The 16,248-nt window shown below is 43.5% G+C and overlaps 1 protein-coding gene across 3 annotated transcripts; it reads left to right on the top strand.

Moving 5' to 3' along the window:
- Positions 1-7,939: 7,939 nt before the first annotated feature.
- On the top strand, positions 7,940-16,043 carry LOC123134174 (copper methylamine oxidase). 3 transcript variants are annotated; one of them, XR_006465554.1, is made up of 13 exons: positions 7,941-8,394; positions 10,409-10,518; positions 10,601-10,906; positions 11,440-11,552; positions 11,667-11,997; positions 12,095-12,310; positions 12,816-13,052; positions 13,314-13,499; positions 13,794-13,934; positions 14,131-14,173; positions 14,288-14,430; positions 14,536-14,617; positions 14,789-16,043. XR_006465554.1 is itself a non-coding variant. In XM_044553477.1 (13 exons), exons 1-13 carry the CDS (start codon positions 8,241-8,243, stop codon positions 14,903-14,905), a joined length of 2,253 nt encoding a protein of 750 aa, XP_044409412.1. In that variant the 5' UTR covers positions 7,942-8,240; the 3' UTR covers positions 14,906-16,043. The 3 variants fall into 3 exon arrangements, 1 of the variants encoding a protein (XP_044409412.1); XM_044553477.1 differs by having other exon boundaries at positions 7,942-8,385; positions 14,131-14,249; positions 14,281-14,430; XR_006465553.1 differs by having other exon boundaries at positions 7,940-8,394; positions 14,131-14,430.
- The last annotated feature ends 205 nt before the right edge of the window (positions 16,044-16,248 follow it).

The raw sequence follows: 16,248 nt of genomic DNA, 5'->3' as shown, positions 1-16,248 counted from the left end.
TGGCCCTAGTTGGCATTTTCCTTAGTTGCCTTTCGTGTGGACAGCGTTTCCGGCCTTTGGCTCTTGCCAGTCGGACAGCCGCGCTACGAGCTATGACTGGGAACGAAGAGAGGGCTTTGGCGTCGGCATACTACTAGTCGGCTCTGATTGGTGCGAACTTAGGCCAAGGCGGCGAGCCCCCGGGCCAACTGGCAGGAACCCGGACGGGGCAAGAATATATGAAAAACTCAAATCATGGCATAAGCTTATCTCATAGCTAAAAAGGTAGCCCTCGAGTGCATCTCGGGGGACCAGAGGTCTTAACTTAATACAAAAGGCAGTGTGGTACATACACTCGCTTTAACTGTAAAATGGACGGAGTAGGTTCGTTGGCGATGTGGAGCTTGCCGACGAGGTTGACAAGGCAGCTCTCGGAGCTGGCCGCTCCCGCGTCGGGCGCGGGCTCGTCGGAGAGGCGGATCCCGCGATGAGATCAACGAGGGAGCTTGCAGCACAAGCGGCTTCCACGCCGTGCAGCGCGTCAATGCAAAAGCCATTAGGCGCACCGGGCTGGCTGTGCTCGCTGGGAAGGAAGAGGGTTCCCGTCCAGAATGTGTTTCCGGCCAACGGTGCACAATGCCCCACGGTGCGTGCCAACTGTCAGGGATATCTAGCGACATATGCCAAGGGGTGGCTTATCATGGATGGGGACAGGAGTACGTTGCCGGGCTCTAGAAGTGGGAGTGAGCGAGACCTTGAACGCCTACGAGTCTTACCCAGGTTTGGGGCTCTCCGTGGAGATAACACCCCTAGTCCTGCTCTTCAGGGTCTCCGCATGATGACTATGGTCAATAGAGTAGCTACAAGAGTGTTTCTTGAGCTGTTTCGGCTAGAGGAGGAAGCAGGGCAAGGCTAGCCCTATCTTCTTTCTCTCTAGGTATGCGTAAGCTGGCTGGGGTTCTGAACCCTTTGCTTGGGTGAGCCTGGGGGTTTATATAGGCCTACCCTCCAGGGGTACAACTGTAATCCGGCCTGGTGTAGGACCCGGCCGTCAGTGTCTATGAAGGTCCGGTTCTCCGCCGGCTGCTAGGGCCCGCCTCTGGTGGGCCCTGCCGGCTACCGAAGAACCGGCCGACAGGTGGGGCCCGCCTCCTGCGGGTCCCACTGACGGCTCTTCACTGTTGCGACGTCCGTGCTGACGAAGGCTGTGTCGGGCGCGCCATGGCTATAGTGCCACGCGGGTCGGCGGCCGCCTGGCGGCGATTACTGTAGCCATGCATCCGGGATTTGGGGGAGGCATGGCACACTGTGGCCACGTCCCAGCTTGTCTCTTGGTCGGGCTCAGACTCCAAGGGCAGGCCGCCTGCTAGGAGCCGGCCCGTGCCCTCGCCGCCTTCTGGAGCGCGCCGTCTTCTCAGGGTCTGCCATCTTCTAGGGGGCGGGCCTCTGATTTCAGCCGCCTTCTTGGGGTCCGCCGTCTTCTAGGAGGCGGCCCTCTGGTTCTGGCCAGCCCAGGGAACTGGCCTTGTGACCGGTCGGACTAAGGGGCTTGGCCAGTCCCGATGTCTTGAAATATGGTTAAGTGCTAATGAGGCTACCCGGGGTCTATCCCCCCGACACATGGGCTAATGGGGAATTATCACTTCCTATAAATCATGCATATGCACAAGACTACCCAATTATTCAATATGCTGATGACACTCTAATGATAATGCGAGCTGATGCAGATCAGATTGTTCATCTTAAATACCTTTGACATCTATTTAGTCTATCAACTGGTCTATTTGTTAACTACAGCAAATCCTCCATGGTTCCTCTTAATATTGATCTGCAGACTGTTTCTGATTTGGCTAACACATTTGGATGCAAGGTTGAAAGTTTTGCCTTTCACATATCTTGGGCTCCCCCTAGGCACCACAAAGCCCACTCTCCAAGATCTTATTCCAGTAATTTCAAAAATTCAAAATAGACTATCTGGGGTTGCTAGATTTATGAACCATTCTGGTAGGCTAACTTACGTCGATTATGTGGTTGCCTCAATGCCAATATTTGCTATGTGCTCTCTAAAGGTACACTACACCATTCTGGATCATGTGGATAAATCTAGCAGGAATTTTCTATGGTATGGTAAGGATATTAACAAAAAAGGGAAGTGTCTTTCCAACTGGGAAATGATCTATAAGCCAAAGGACTAAGGAGGATTGGGGGTTCTCAACCTTAGAACACAAAACACAGCACTTCTTATTAAACACCTATACAAGTTCTTTAACAAGGCTGATATACCTGGGTTAGATCGATCTGGGATGCCTACTACCAATCCAATGAAGTTCCACTTCCTGGTAGCAATAAAGGATCATTTTGGTGGAAGGAATGTCTCAAGTTTTTAGAGTTATTTCAAGTCTATGACATCCTGTCAAATCAATTCAGGCAACACTGCCATGCTATGGGACGATAATTAGGATGGAAATATAATGAGATTGAAGTTTCCTGAACTGCACTCCTTCACTCTTCAGGAGAATATATCTATTATGGCAGCTAAGAATATTGATAACATATATAGTCTCTTCCAACTCCCATTATCAATTTTTGCTCATCAGCAACTTCATATCCTTTCAGACCAGCTTAAGGACCTCAGGCAAAATAATGACAACGACAAATGGACATTCAATTGGGGCAGCAAGCCTCACATGACTAAGAAGATTTATAATTTCCTCATGGGACATTCTTGATACTGGTGACCCTATAAAGTGGATCTGGAAAACATGTTTCCTTCATAGGCATAAGTTCTTCTGCTGGTTAATGCTTAATGATAGAATAAACACATGTGACCTTCTTACCAGGAAAAGCTTTCATCTTGAATCCACATCTTGTGTTTTATGTAATGATTAAGGGATGTAAGACATAACTCATCTATTATTCTCATGCACTTTCAGTCAGAATTTTTGGTGGAATATTGGTATTGAGTGGAACACTGACATGAGCATCCATGAAATGATTATTGAAGCCAAGCTGAGATATAAACTGCCATTCTTCATGGAAATAATGACTATGGGATGTTGGAGTATATGGAATCAGAGAAATGGATTGATCTTTGAGGATATCACATGCCCTATAGCTCCATGCAGATTTGATTTCATGAAAACTTTCAAGTTAACCATGTTGAGAGCCAAACCTAGTCTCAAGGATGGCATGTCATCCTGGATAGATAACATCTGAATAATTTTTGTAATTTCTCTTTTATTTTTCCAAACTCTACAACTCTGGTTGCTTCCCCAACAACCATTGTAACCTATATTTATTTTCCTTATAATGAAAAATGACACATTATGGCTTTTTCCTTACTGTTTTATGGTAAAAAAATTGCTTTCTCTGTTGTTGCTATTTTAGGTCCATAATTCCAGCTGTCAGCAATCTCCCTCTCTTGGTATAACTTGCATCTTAAGAGAGAAAAGACATTATAATTGCACCATAATGTGAAATCTATTATTAGCATAAGCTAAATTATAGTAGAAAATAATGATACAATATGGACATATCAGTAGGCTAGGCAAATTTCCCATTAAATACCTTGGGCTCCCCATTTCAAACAAACACTTCTCAATCCTCGGATGGGAGCCGCTATATTCGAAGGTGGCAGGTAGGGTATGCCCCTGGCGCAGGAAATTTATGTCCTCCAGGGCCATGCACAAGCTCACTACTCGAGTTTGTCCTCTCTGGCCATCTTCTCTATAGGCATGTTTTTTTTATCGCGGATGGGGTTCACACGAAGTTAGACACGCCCAGGTCCCAGTTCTTTTGGGAAGGAGCAGGACCCAAACGTAAGTATCACATGGTAAAGTGGCATCGGGTTGTAGGCTGAATATGGGGGCTTGGGGGTCACCAATTCGAAAGTTATGAATGTTGCCCTCTTTTCAAAGTGGATTCGGAAGCTTGTGATCAACGCGGCGGGCATGTGGGTGAGTTACTGGAAACTAAGTACTTCCCACATGAAACATTTTTCGAAGTTGCGTCGTGCAGGTTGCCTTTCTGGAATGAGATCCAAGCGGTGAAACCCGCCTTCTCCCTGGGCGCGAGGTTTTAGGCCCACAATGGCAAATCTACCAAGTATGATTGTCCAGATGCGGAACCGCTCTGGTCGAGTCATTAGGCGTTGTTCATTGCAGCCACTAACCCTGATATCATGATTGCCGAGGCATGTGGTGGTGTCTCCTCGCCAGCAATCTGGTTTCATCGTGAGCTAACGCCGATGGAGGGGAAGGGGTGGAACTCCTTGCACACTCATCGTAGTACATCGTCTTAGATCCGTCATCGAACGAGGTTTCTTGGAAACTTTCCGCTTCTTGGCAATTTTCGGTTAAATCTATGTCAAGAAGTTAACGCAAAATCATGCGCTAGACGTGGCTTCGTGACTTTGGAAGATGGCGTTGTCGCTTAAAGTGAAATCTTTTTATGGCAGTTGTTTAGGAACCGTCTTCCAACCGCTGTCAACATGGCCAAGAGGCAGGGGCAGCCACGGGCACTTGTGCTATCTGCGCCGCTCCGGAAGATGCTAACCATGTCTTTTTTCGCTACCATCTCGCACGTTTTGCGTGGAGTGCAGTAAGAGAAACTTACGACCAAGCATAGAATCCTCTCTTGTGTAGGGACTTGCTAGAGATTCTCCGTGGGCAGCAGAGTGCCAACAAAAGTATTATGTGGCACTGTGTGGGTGCAATGTTGTGAGCATTGTGGCACATCCATTAGCAAATCACTATCGAATCTGTTTTCTCGTCACATCCCACTAATGTTATCTTCAAATGGAATATATTTTTGCAGCAGGGCGCCGTTGGGGGAAAACAATGGGACGTTGAACGCGTGATGGACAAGCTTCATATCATTCCGTCAGTAGCGCGTCAGCCATCATCTTCATCGTAGGAAAGGAATTTCTCTAGATCTAAAGCCTGTGTGCTCTTTCTTTTGCGCTAAGAGCCATGTATCATATTGTTTCTGTTGTTAAGGTCTATCGATTCGGTGAACTATCTTAATTTTGCTTAGTATGTTGGTCTTATCTATAATCTATAATACCTAAATAGTTCATCCCCACTATCCTATTTCTCTTAACATGCAGCCTATCCACCTCAGCAATTCACTTCCACACAAAAAAGACCAACAAATTGTGTGATCTAAATATTAGTATTTTGTACTTATCCATGCCGTGGTCACCGAACCGATCGACTCTCTTCCACTTCTGCAACCGAGAGATGAACCAATCAAAACGCCATTTACTCCCGAACAATCAAAATGCACCACCGGCCGCCCATGGCCATTGGGGTCACCGCATCCTCCTTATTTATCTCCGCTCATCTCCAGATTCATCCATCTCGATCTCTCCCGTCTTTCTCTTCTCAAGCCCTCGGTTGCCTCACGGTGCACAGCGCCTCTGCCTGACCTACTTCTGCCGTGAGCCTGCGCCTTGTCGCTAGGATAGTGGTTAACCACAACCTATCGAAGCGCCGTGCTGTCGACCTGCCATCGCGAAGTCACCGATGGTGCCATCTTCTTGCATCTCTCGTGTGGAAGGTGGGAGGAGGCAGATTTGGACCTTTTTTGCCCTCGTGGGTTCAAAATTAAGCAGATGAACCTTCCATCCTATTCCCTGATTCGTTTGGGGATAATCAATGAATAGCAGATTAGTCGCCGGGGCAGAACTACCTGAAGCTACCCTGATGCATCGGAAGAAAATCTTAGTAGTGATTACCATCCCTATAGAGCATGTGGAGCAGGTAATCCCAATGGCAGTGTATCAGCTGTAAAATTCTGAGAGAAAGAGACGAAGATCTTGTATGTTGTGATAGTGGGCACCAGGCCTGCTGGGCAAGGCAGGTCTCGGCTCTGTGGGACCGAGGGCCTGCTAAAGCTAATTTGAGAAGGAGGTCACAACGGCGGAATTGGATGCCTTTTAGGCTAATTTGTACATGAGTAGCACGTTCGTATCAAAATCAATTAATTATGGATCTCACAAAGTGGCACAGCTTTTCATCAATGCTTCTGCTCCCCATAACATAGGCGACAAGTAAAGCAACATATGGCCAACGCGCTGGTGGAGGATAGGCGCTACTTACAGGTGTTTTATCTCGGTTGTGTTGGGCTCGAGCTGCCGCCACTATGACACCATGGCCTCTCCCCCTTTCTTAGTATTTTTTAGGAGGATTTAACTGTTGATTTTTAGAGAGAAGAAATGTCATGCAGGGACTAAGTTTGTCCGATTCGAGTATGTTCAACAGAATTTATGAATGAGCACATATTCATTGTTCAAGTCTTTACATTAACAAGAAGCAATTTGGTCCTGTTCAATTTTAGCTCTATGTGCCACCATATGTAAGTAGTCTCTCTCAATCTATTTTTTCTTAAAATCTTAATGTATACAGGCATCATAAATTCTCTTGCTGCTTTCCGGAAAACGTACTCAAACTCACTGTTTTCTTTTGCCTTTCTAATGGACTGATTATAAGCATTGTGTGCAAGCTGGTAAACAAAACAACTCAACCAATTTCAAACTGACTGTTACTTGGTGCAGAACGTTTTCCCACTTTTTCTTCTCTTACTGAAGATTACTTCCCATACACACGCTACAGTCCAAGGTATATGCGAATTTTATGTTTCTGAGTTGAGTCATATACATGTTTTACTGCAAATCATGATGGCTCGTTTATTTTTCGTTCAAATTCCAAAATATTCCTCTATTCTTCCCTCTGGAGTTTCTTTTGCAAGTGTTCCATGTATATTTTAGGTAAAGGATCATATGCTATGGATGCACAAAATAGATTATTCTGGAGTAATTTCTTTTCTTTGGTCAATGGCAGATAACTCAAACTGAATAGTGTTCTAGAAATTATGAACGTTTTTTTGCAGGTACTCAAATTATGAATACTATACTCTCTCAAGACAACGATTTAAGTTTGTTGAACTTTCATGTGCTACTTTTTGCCCATTTTATTTGCTTACCCACACTAAAGAGTTCCTGGCGTCACAAGCCTCTCAAAATAACACGAGGATAGGAGTGTGTACCGACTAAATAGGTACATACGAGAGATCCCAAAATATGCCAGTTACATGTATCTTCTCTAAACAACAGAAGTATGGTGGTATCTACAGGTTGCTTTTGTCTTGATTTTCAGTTTCCTTTCAATGATTTTTATGTGTTAATATTTGGAGTTACTTCAACTTGTATGCATACCACTACAGACTTTACTCATTGTTGCCTACTATGAGGAAAATGAAGCAAGGTAAACATATTTTTTACTACCACACATATATACATGGTAATGAATTATATTTTCTTATATCCCTATTTCTTTAATAGATTTAGCTTGGCACCTTTTGATGCCATTTTTGTATATGTAATGCATCCATGAGTGGATTAGTTTCTTAATGTTTTGTAGGGTTATTTTATCCAATCCATAATGTTAGACATATTTAGAAGGTAAATCATTATTATTCTATCAGACTAATGATATTTGTTTACCTTCGACTAATGCCATTTGTTTACCTTCTACTGTGGGATGAATCAAAGTAAATGTACACGGGAGTTCTTATGGAGATTACACATAGTCAAGGCTCGGGTCATAACTTTTGTGATGATGTTTTAGTTGTAGCTTGAAAGTTTTCTTCTATTGCAGAAGAAGCGGAGGTGGTAGCCTAAATACTATTGTTGTCAAATAAAAATCATTTGTTCATTCTTTTGCTAATTATTTTAAAAGGGTAAATTTGTGAAGTAAAACACTAATTTCATGCAATATTTCCCGCAGCAACGCGCGGGAAATCATCTAGTTAATTTAAAGCGGGAGGCTATTTGGATCTCTCTCTAAAAAAACACTTGCGCAGTCAAAAGGTAGGCTGTGGCAGCACTCAAGCCCCCACCTCCGACACTCACCGGTCATGAGCATCACGGCATCAGCCCCGAAAAAGCGAAGCACAGCAGTAACACCCACCCAAAACCCCAAAAACCCCTCCTCCTCTTCACGTCTCTCCTTAGATTGCCCGCTCGCGGCCGAAACGCCAGCCCCATTCCGCGGCGTGGAGCCCCGAATTCCCAATCTCAAAACCCCCCATCGCGCATTGCCCACACGAGGAAGTAGAAGCAGCCGAGGAGGAGGAAGGGGGCAGGTAAGGCCGTGGTGGAGGCGGAGGGGCCAGTGCTGCGTGTCATCGTTGCCAACGGGGGTGGAGAATAGGAGGAGGGGGGCGACGAACGGGGACGATCAGGTAGCAAACCCTCTCCCATGGCTGTCTCCGAGGAAAAGGCGCAGGGATGCCGCAGCGGCGCGGCCGCCGGCAAGGCCGCCTCTCCCGTGAAGCCCAACAGCGGCGCTGTGATGGAGGAGATCACGGATTCCCCGTCCACCACCGCTAAGGCCTCGTCCAAAGGTATATACGGTATGATCGGTAACCGTCATCGCCTCCCTCTGCTGTGTTGCTCTGCATCTGCTGTGCATTCACTTGGATCCGATGCTACTTGTGCGCCCGTTGCCGGATTTGGTAATGCGAGATACCTGCTGCCATGAATTTGTGACCATTTGTGAACTTGATGGGGGTTCTCCTCCAGGAAATGTTGGGGGGGGGGGGGGGGGGGGCTTGATGCATTATAGAAGGTGTATGTGCACTAATCTTCTGTTGATCGCGATCAGTCTCATGAAATCCGATTCGTGCTTGAAGATATGTTGCATACGGTTGCTGTAATAATTTTGGGGCATGAATCGTAGTAGAACTTAAAATACGGATCTTAAAGGTTCAGTTTGAATTTATCGTTCGGTCTGTGGTTGTGTTGTTGAAGCATTGCAAACAATGCCTGCCCTCGCCAAAAAAAAAAACAATGCCTGGTGGTTGTGGATCCATGGATGCACTTGACATGTAAATTACTACTTCAGATAATTGTGTGATAACCCGAGGACAATGGTGTTTGTTTGCTGCAACATGCTGTAAAATAACGTTAGTACAATAGCCCATATAGAATGTTGCTGCACACCCGGAGCACACTGAAGGTTGGTGATGGTGCTAGGCTGGAACATATTTATTTTTCTTTCCAGATTTATCCTGTGATAGAGCAGTGAGCGTTTGGAATAGGGATATTTTGCTAAATGTTTACCCAGCAACTATCTACTTGAATAATCCTTGCAGTAATTACTAATTTTCTTTTTGGACATATGCGATATGGGCTAGGAAGAGGACTATCTGGATTGAGATAGTGATGTATTTTTATGAAGGCACGCTAGAATGTTTTGCATGGAAGGTGGCACGAAATGCTATACAGATGACTCAAACACATGTTGTGCACATATTCTATCAGTGTAGTGAGTGTGGGGCCCGTAGCATGGTGTTGGACCAAAGCACTGGCGTATTGATAGCCATGGTTGCTTAATTAGACGAGGCCCTGTGGATTAGTCTTTTCATAATCACCTACCTGCTGGCATGCATTGAGATGTGTGCTTGAGAAACATAACTGCGCACCTGCTTCAAGTTGCAGGTTTCTGATGTGTGGTTAAAATACCTAATTTTCTTGAAAAGGAAATCATGTAATGATCACAAAATTAATTTATGGTTTTCATCTTATCCGTGTTTAGCATGAATCGTATCAACAGATAATTGGAATAGAAATCAGGACTGCCTTTCAACTGAGGAGCTTGACTTTGTTATACTTGTGATTATAAATTCAAAGCTATATCTGTCAATTCACTGGTTTCAACTATGTTTGGATTATCCCTGAAAAGACCAAATTCTATATTTGATGGAGGGACTGGTAATGTGCAGCCATTACTTGGATCTGATGATCGAATTAGGCTATGCCATAATTAAACTATTATGCCAATGTAGTGAATAGAAAATGGCTTTTAGCTTGTGACTGGCAATAGTATTCTTCTCTTACATTGTTCCTTGCTACCCTACTTTAACTTTGCACTGAGCAACTTGAAATTGGATGAATGAGAGTTGAAAGGGGATTAAGGAAGGAAGATGTGGATTACTGTTGGATACTATAGTATTTAAGATTTGCATTGATACGATGACATGTATGGTGCGCCCATTTAGCTTATCATTTGTTGCAGTTAGAGGTCTACAGTTTTTTTACGCGTAGAGGTCTACACACAGCGGCGGAGCTATGTTGAGGCGGCGGCGGGGGGGGGGGGGGGGGGGGGGGGGCAACAGCCTTGGGATATTTTCTGTAGACTTTTACCCCTCCAAGAGTTGACTTCAACAAAGTGCAACTAGCAACTCGTATGCCATTTCTTGCACCTACCACAAGTTCCATGTTTGGAAAGTTTAATAAATCTCTATTGAAGTTAAACCTTGGTGTTTAGCCAGGTTACAAAAATCAACACCTACTTCACTGCAGACTTGTAAGAGTGTAATGTTCTGTCTTGTTACAAAGTATTGCAATGTCTATCTTAAATTGCAGGAATCCCAATCATGACGAGGGCCCAGAGAAGCCACCCTTTAGACCCATTATCTGCTGCTGAAATTGCTGTGGCTGTAGCAACTGGTAGAGCTGCTGGAAGAACTCCTGAAGTTGGTCAACCTATTCTCTTCTCTCAAATTGTAAACATATGTTTCAAATATATAATTAATATGTCACTTACAAAATTTATAGGTACGAGACAGCATGCGTTTTGTTGAAGTTGTGCTCCTGGAGCCAGAAAAGAATGTTGTGGCATTAGCTGATGCATACTTCTTTCCACCATTCCAACCATCCCTGCTTCCCAGAACCAAAGGTGGTCCTGTCATCCCAAGCAGGCTCCCACCTAGGAGGGCCAGACTTGTTGTCTACAACAAGCAAACAAACGAGACTAGCATTTGGGTTGTAGAACTCTCTGAAGTGCATGCTGCTACTAGGGGTGGGCACCACAGAGGCAAGGTTATATCATCAGAAGTTGTTCCAGATGTTCAGCCTGCAATGGTATATTTTTAGTTTCCATATATTGGTGGACACCATCCCACCATTATCTTTCGTAATCCTTGCTCAATACGATACCCACCATATGCTCACCCCGAAAAGTCTACCAATCTCTTATTTGCTCTAAAATGACTATGACCCTTGCGCGGGTGACTCCATTCTGCTGTGGACAGACGTACCAATTCTGGTATGGAAAATGGAATATGGGAGTTGAACCTTAGGAGGTCGAATCCACCCTTTTTGAACCGAAGGAGACACTCTTTTATTACTTGAGCATTTTATGCAGTTCGTTTAGAACGTCAATTTAGGGCAGCAAGTTTATTGTGTAATGAACTAACGACCATGTGGTTATCTCATCAAAATTCTTGTTGGTGAATTGTGGTATTAACAGTTTCTTGCACTAACATTAGCATAACCGCCTGAATGACTGACTCTTAAAATCAAGTCATAGGCTTGTTAAGGTGGTGGTGCATCATAAAACCTTTGCCCTGTCTACTTATATTGGTCAAGTTTCATACGGCTTTGGGGGTTTGCAGGACGCGATGGAATATGCTGAATGTGAAGCTACAGTAAAAGATTTCCCCCCTTTTATTGAAGCCATAAAGAAAAGAGGCATTGATGACATGGAGCTTGTCATGGTAGATGCATGGTAAGCTATGTCTAAATTGTTTCGATAGTTAATTATTTTCTTTAGCATTATCTTTTTACGCCTTCTGTGATAAAATCAAACTTTGAAACTGAACTTTTCTGCTAAAAATAATAGGTGTGCAGGCTATTATAGTGATGCTGATGCTCCCAACCGAAGACTTGGCAAGCCTCTAATCTTTTGTAGAACTGAAAGTGATAGCCCTATGGAGAATGGCTATGCTCGTCCTGTTGAAGGGATCCATGTTATTGTTGATATGCAGAATAATGTTGTAATAGAATTCGAAGATAGGAAGTTTGTCCCTCTTCCCCCACCAGATCATTTGAGAAACTACACTCCTGGGGAGACACGAGGTGGTGTCGATAGAAGCGATGTGAAGCCTCTTATTATCAGTCAACCTGAAGGCCCAAGTTTCCGTATTACTGGCTCTTTTGTGGAGTGGCAGAAGGTAAAGTGATTTCTAGTGTCTAATATTTCAAATGTTAGCTAATACTATCTAACAAGACCTAGTTAAAAATATCACTTGTATATTTTCTGTTGACCAGTGGAATTTCCGTGTTGGCTTCACACCCAAGGAAGGTCTAGTTATCCATTCTGTTGCATATGTTGATGGAAACCGTGGACGTCGTCCAATCGCTCACAGGCTGAGTTTTGTTGAAATGGTTGTTCCTTATGGAGATCCGAACGAACCACATTACCGGAAGAATGCATTTGATGCTGGAGAAGATGGGCTTGGAAAGAATGCACACTCTCTTAAGAAGGTCTGTTAGCTGCTTTCTGTGAATATTGTCTTTATTTTGATTCTGGGGGATATATAGACATATAGTACAATCAAATCATCTTGGTTGCATGTCAAATCAACTTGGAATTTTCTGAATAACTTTAGCTTCAGTGTACTATAGCAAGCATGTGCAGAGTGAAACGACAAGAGTAATTTACTAGGAATAGTGCTAGCATTTCCTCTGCAGCTTTCTGATGATACACTTACCGTGTTCCTTTGTTTATACTTTTGGTTTCATGATTTTATGATAATTCATCATTTTTTATTTCTCTGAAAATAAACTGAGTTATGTATAGAATGTTGTTTGGTTGGTTGATTACACCGTGTGCTAATCAAAATTTTGTTGAATTTTCATTTGGTTTTGTGCCCTTGCCAAGAAGTTTTTGCATGCTTGCATCCAACGGGCTGTTCAACCTCCTGTTATTTTTGTATCTGTACGTTTTCTACTTTAATAATCTAACTATGTTACGAATTGCTTTGTGTAGGGATGTGATTGCTTGGGATACATAAAATACTTTGATGCACATTTTACGAATTTTACTGGTGGTGTGGAGACAATTGAGAATTGTGTTTGTTTACATGAGGAGGACCATGGAATCCTCTGGAAACATCAAGATTGGAGAACAGGATTAGCTGAAGTTAGACGATCACGCAGGCTTACTGTCTCCTTTATATGCACAATTGCTAACTACGAATATGGATTCTATTGGCACTTTTATCAAGTGAGCATCAGCATTACCTTTTTCTTTTGTACTCCCTCCGTCCGAAAATACTTGTCATCAAAATGGACAAAAAGGGATGTATCTAAAACTAAAATAAGTCTAGATACATCTCCTTTTATTCATTTTGATGATGAGTATTTCCAGACGGAGGGAGTAGTAGTGTATTTATATTCCACTTAACTCCAGTTCAGAAACTGTTTTCTTCAAGTTCTATTAAAGTTTCTCTTCCTTATGTGATAGATATTTTCTTGTTCTTTGTAGGATGGTAAGATAGAATCTGAAGTAAAGCTTACTGGGATTCTAAGCTTGGGAGCTCTAATGCCTGGGGAACAAAGGAAATATGGCACAACTATTGCTCCTAGTTTGTATGCACCGGTTCATCAACATTTCTTTGTTGCCCGTATGGACATGGCAGTGGACTGCAAACCAAATGAAGCTTATAATCAGGTAGGTTTCTTGCCTGCCGTGTCGTGTAAGCCTTTTATGCGGTGATAAAAGGAACCTTGCTTTCATGATCTTGCAGTTTTTCCTATCCACTTCTATCAGCTTCTACAGCATGATGTTGGGCCATGCCTTTTTGACTTGTTAATTTGCATCATTTCATTGTCTTACCGGACATTACTTAAAAACGAGGATCTAAGATTAATTTTATTGACGTGTACTCTGCATGAAGAATATGCATTTCTTTGAATTATCATCTGGCTTGTGATTTTGATACTATTGCTACCTTTTCCATTGCAGGTGGTTGAGGTAAATGTGAAAGTTGAAAGTTCAGGCCCAAATAATATGCATAATAATGCCTTCTACGCCGAAGAAGAGCTTCTGCAATCTGAGTTACAGGCAATGCGTGATTGTGACCCTTCATCTGCACGACATTGGATTGTAAGGGTGCATGCTAAACATGGCTTTCCTTTTCCTAAGTCCTAAGTTCGTTGTGTGTGAAGAGAGCATGTACGACATCTCAGTCTGTTATTTTCTGTCTCTGAACCACACATCAAGAATTTGGATATTTAACTTTTGTGTTGCGCTGTTGCCTGCATATGTTGTTTTGATAAGATGTTCTTTGCATGTTGATCAGGTAAGGAACACAAGGACAGTAAATCGTACTGGGCAGCCAACAGGTTACAAGCTCATACCTGGTTCAAATTGTCTGCCATTCTGCCTGCCAGAGGCAAAGTTCCTGAGAAGAGCTGGATTTCTAAAGCATAATCTTTTTTTTTTTTTGAAACCTAAAGCATAATCTTTGGGTTACATCATACAAAAGGGATGAGATATTCCCTGGAGGAGAATTTCCTAATCAGAACCCGCGCATCCATGAGGGTCTAGCTACATGGGTCAAGAAGGATAGATCCTTGGAGGAAACCAACATAGTTCTCTGGTATGTTTGTCGCCACCTGCCAGCTGGTATTGATTTGCAGGTTCATTTCGGTTTGAAACACCTATCTGCCGTGTCTCTTAAAACATTTACATGCTGCAACTACAGGTATGTTTTCGGGATCACCCATATCCCAAGGCTCGAAGACTGGCCTGTCATGCCAGTGGAACGCAGCGGCTTCATGCTCATGGTAGTGCATCAGCCTTTAGATATTCCTGCATTATTCTCTTGAGCGTTTTGAGATAGATAGTTCTCTCTACTAGATCAACTCAGACTCTCAGACTACTTAGTATTTTGGAACGGAGGGAGTAATATATAGCAGGGATCTCACAAACGAAACCCTGATGCTTTGATTGTGCAGCCTCATGGATTCTTCAACTGTTCGCCTGCTGTCGATGTTCCTCCTGCATCCGATGTGGACGCCAAGGAAGCTGAGACGCCAAAGGACATCCAAACCGAGCTCATTTCAAAGCTGTGAGCCCCGGAACCGGAGAATCATGTGGTTACTCCTTTGCATTGACATGCTGTGTACGCCCTTATGATACGCTGCAGCTGCCTCTTGTCGTGAGCTGAATTCAATGTTTGCGATTGCTTCGTTCTTCTGATTTTTCCTGTTTTTCTGATTGGCGATTAGGACTCGCACTGAAGTTGCCACTCGAATTTTGTGTCCGGGAATGGACATGAGTTGGGGTACTACTTGTTCAGCGTCAGCGTTGTCTCATCAAAATTTCCAACCACTTGGTCACTTGCCAGATGAGCCAGCCTTGGCTGGGCACGTCCTCAACTGCCCAGTCGACAAGCCGTCTGGCTAAATGTCTGCATACCTGTATTTGGTTCCGTTTGCTTTATTCTCATTGCTTGCTGTATCCCCCACAAGGCCACGAGCTACCGTTGGTCCCTTATTATGCGAATGGATGCCCCATGCACCACCTAAGATTTTTGGCACACTGCACCTAGCACAAGCTCGTGGACCTTTACGCTGTTTAGATTTATGCCCATTTACACGTCATATGGTAAGTGATGTAGAGAACCTACAAATAGTGTACTTTTTTCTCTCTAACAAACACTTCGAAAGCAAGTCCTTAGTCTTGAGAAATACTCGTCTAATGCATGCACCAGCACAAAAGTCCCCTAGGAACCTCTTTCTCTCTGTCCAGGTTCAGCTAGCGTTGGACAGTTGAATAGTCCTGTCACGACAGCCTATTGTCGGAGATTCAGTATTAGATCTGCCGATACATTTGCAAAAAAAAAAAAAAAAAAAAACTTTTTTTGCGAAAAAAAAAGAAGAAAAAAGCTGGATACATTGACTTGAATTCACTGATAAAAAAATCTGGCCTTTTCTCAAAAAAAAAAAGATCTGGCCATTGTACACTTTCAGTAAGTGGTACTCCTACTTACCAGCAGTTGTTCACGGCCAGCAGTAAGTTGCTTTGCAGTTCCAAAAGGAAAAAGAAAAGAAAAGAATACATGCTTCCTGTCAATTTGTAACCCCTCTTTGTAACCCCTCTCGTCCCATTTCTGATTTTCTAGCTCTGACGTTGTGACGCACATACTAGTGTGTATTGTTGTTAGTGAAAATTGATCAGATAGGAATTGAACAGAGTAAAAGAGAGCAAATAAAAAGGACAGTTTATTGAACGCTCTAAGAGCAAGAGCGTACATAATTAATGCGTGGTGTCCTGGTCTCCCCACGAGTATCAAGGTAGGAGGAGGAATGCATCTTATGCTACAGTGACATGTCAACACCATCGTCTTGTCTTGGAGCGCCAAATTTCTTGTGTGGATTTGCAAAAACATATTCCATTTGTGCTTGATAAAAAT

Source organism: Triticum aestivum, chromosome 6B (assembly GCF_018294505.1).
Source record: "Triticum aestivum cultivar Chinese Spring chromosome 6B, IWGSC CS RefSeq v2.1, whole genome shotgun sequence".
Taxonomy (NCBI): Eukaryota; Viridiplantae; Streptophyta; class Magnoliopsida; order Poales; family Poaceae; genus Triticum; species Triticum aestivum.
Note: the sequence above shows the minus strand (reverse complement) of the source record. Positions and strands in the feature narration are given on the sequence as shown.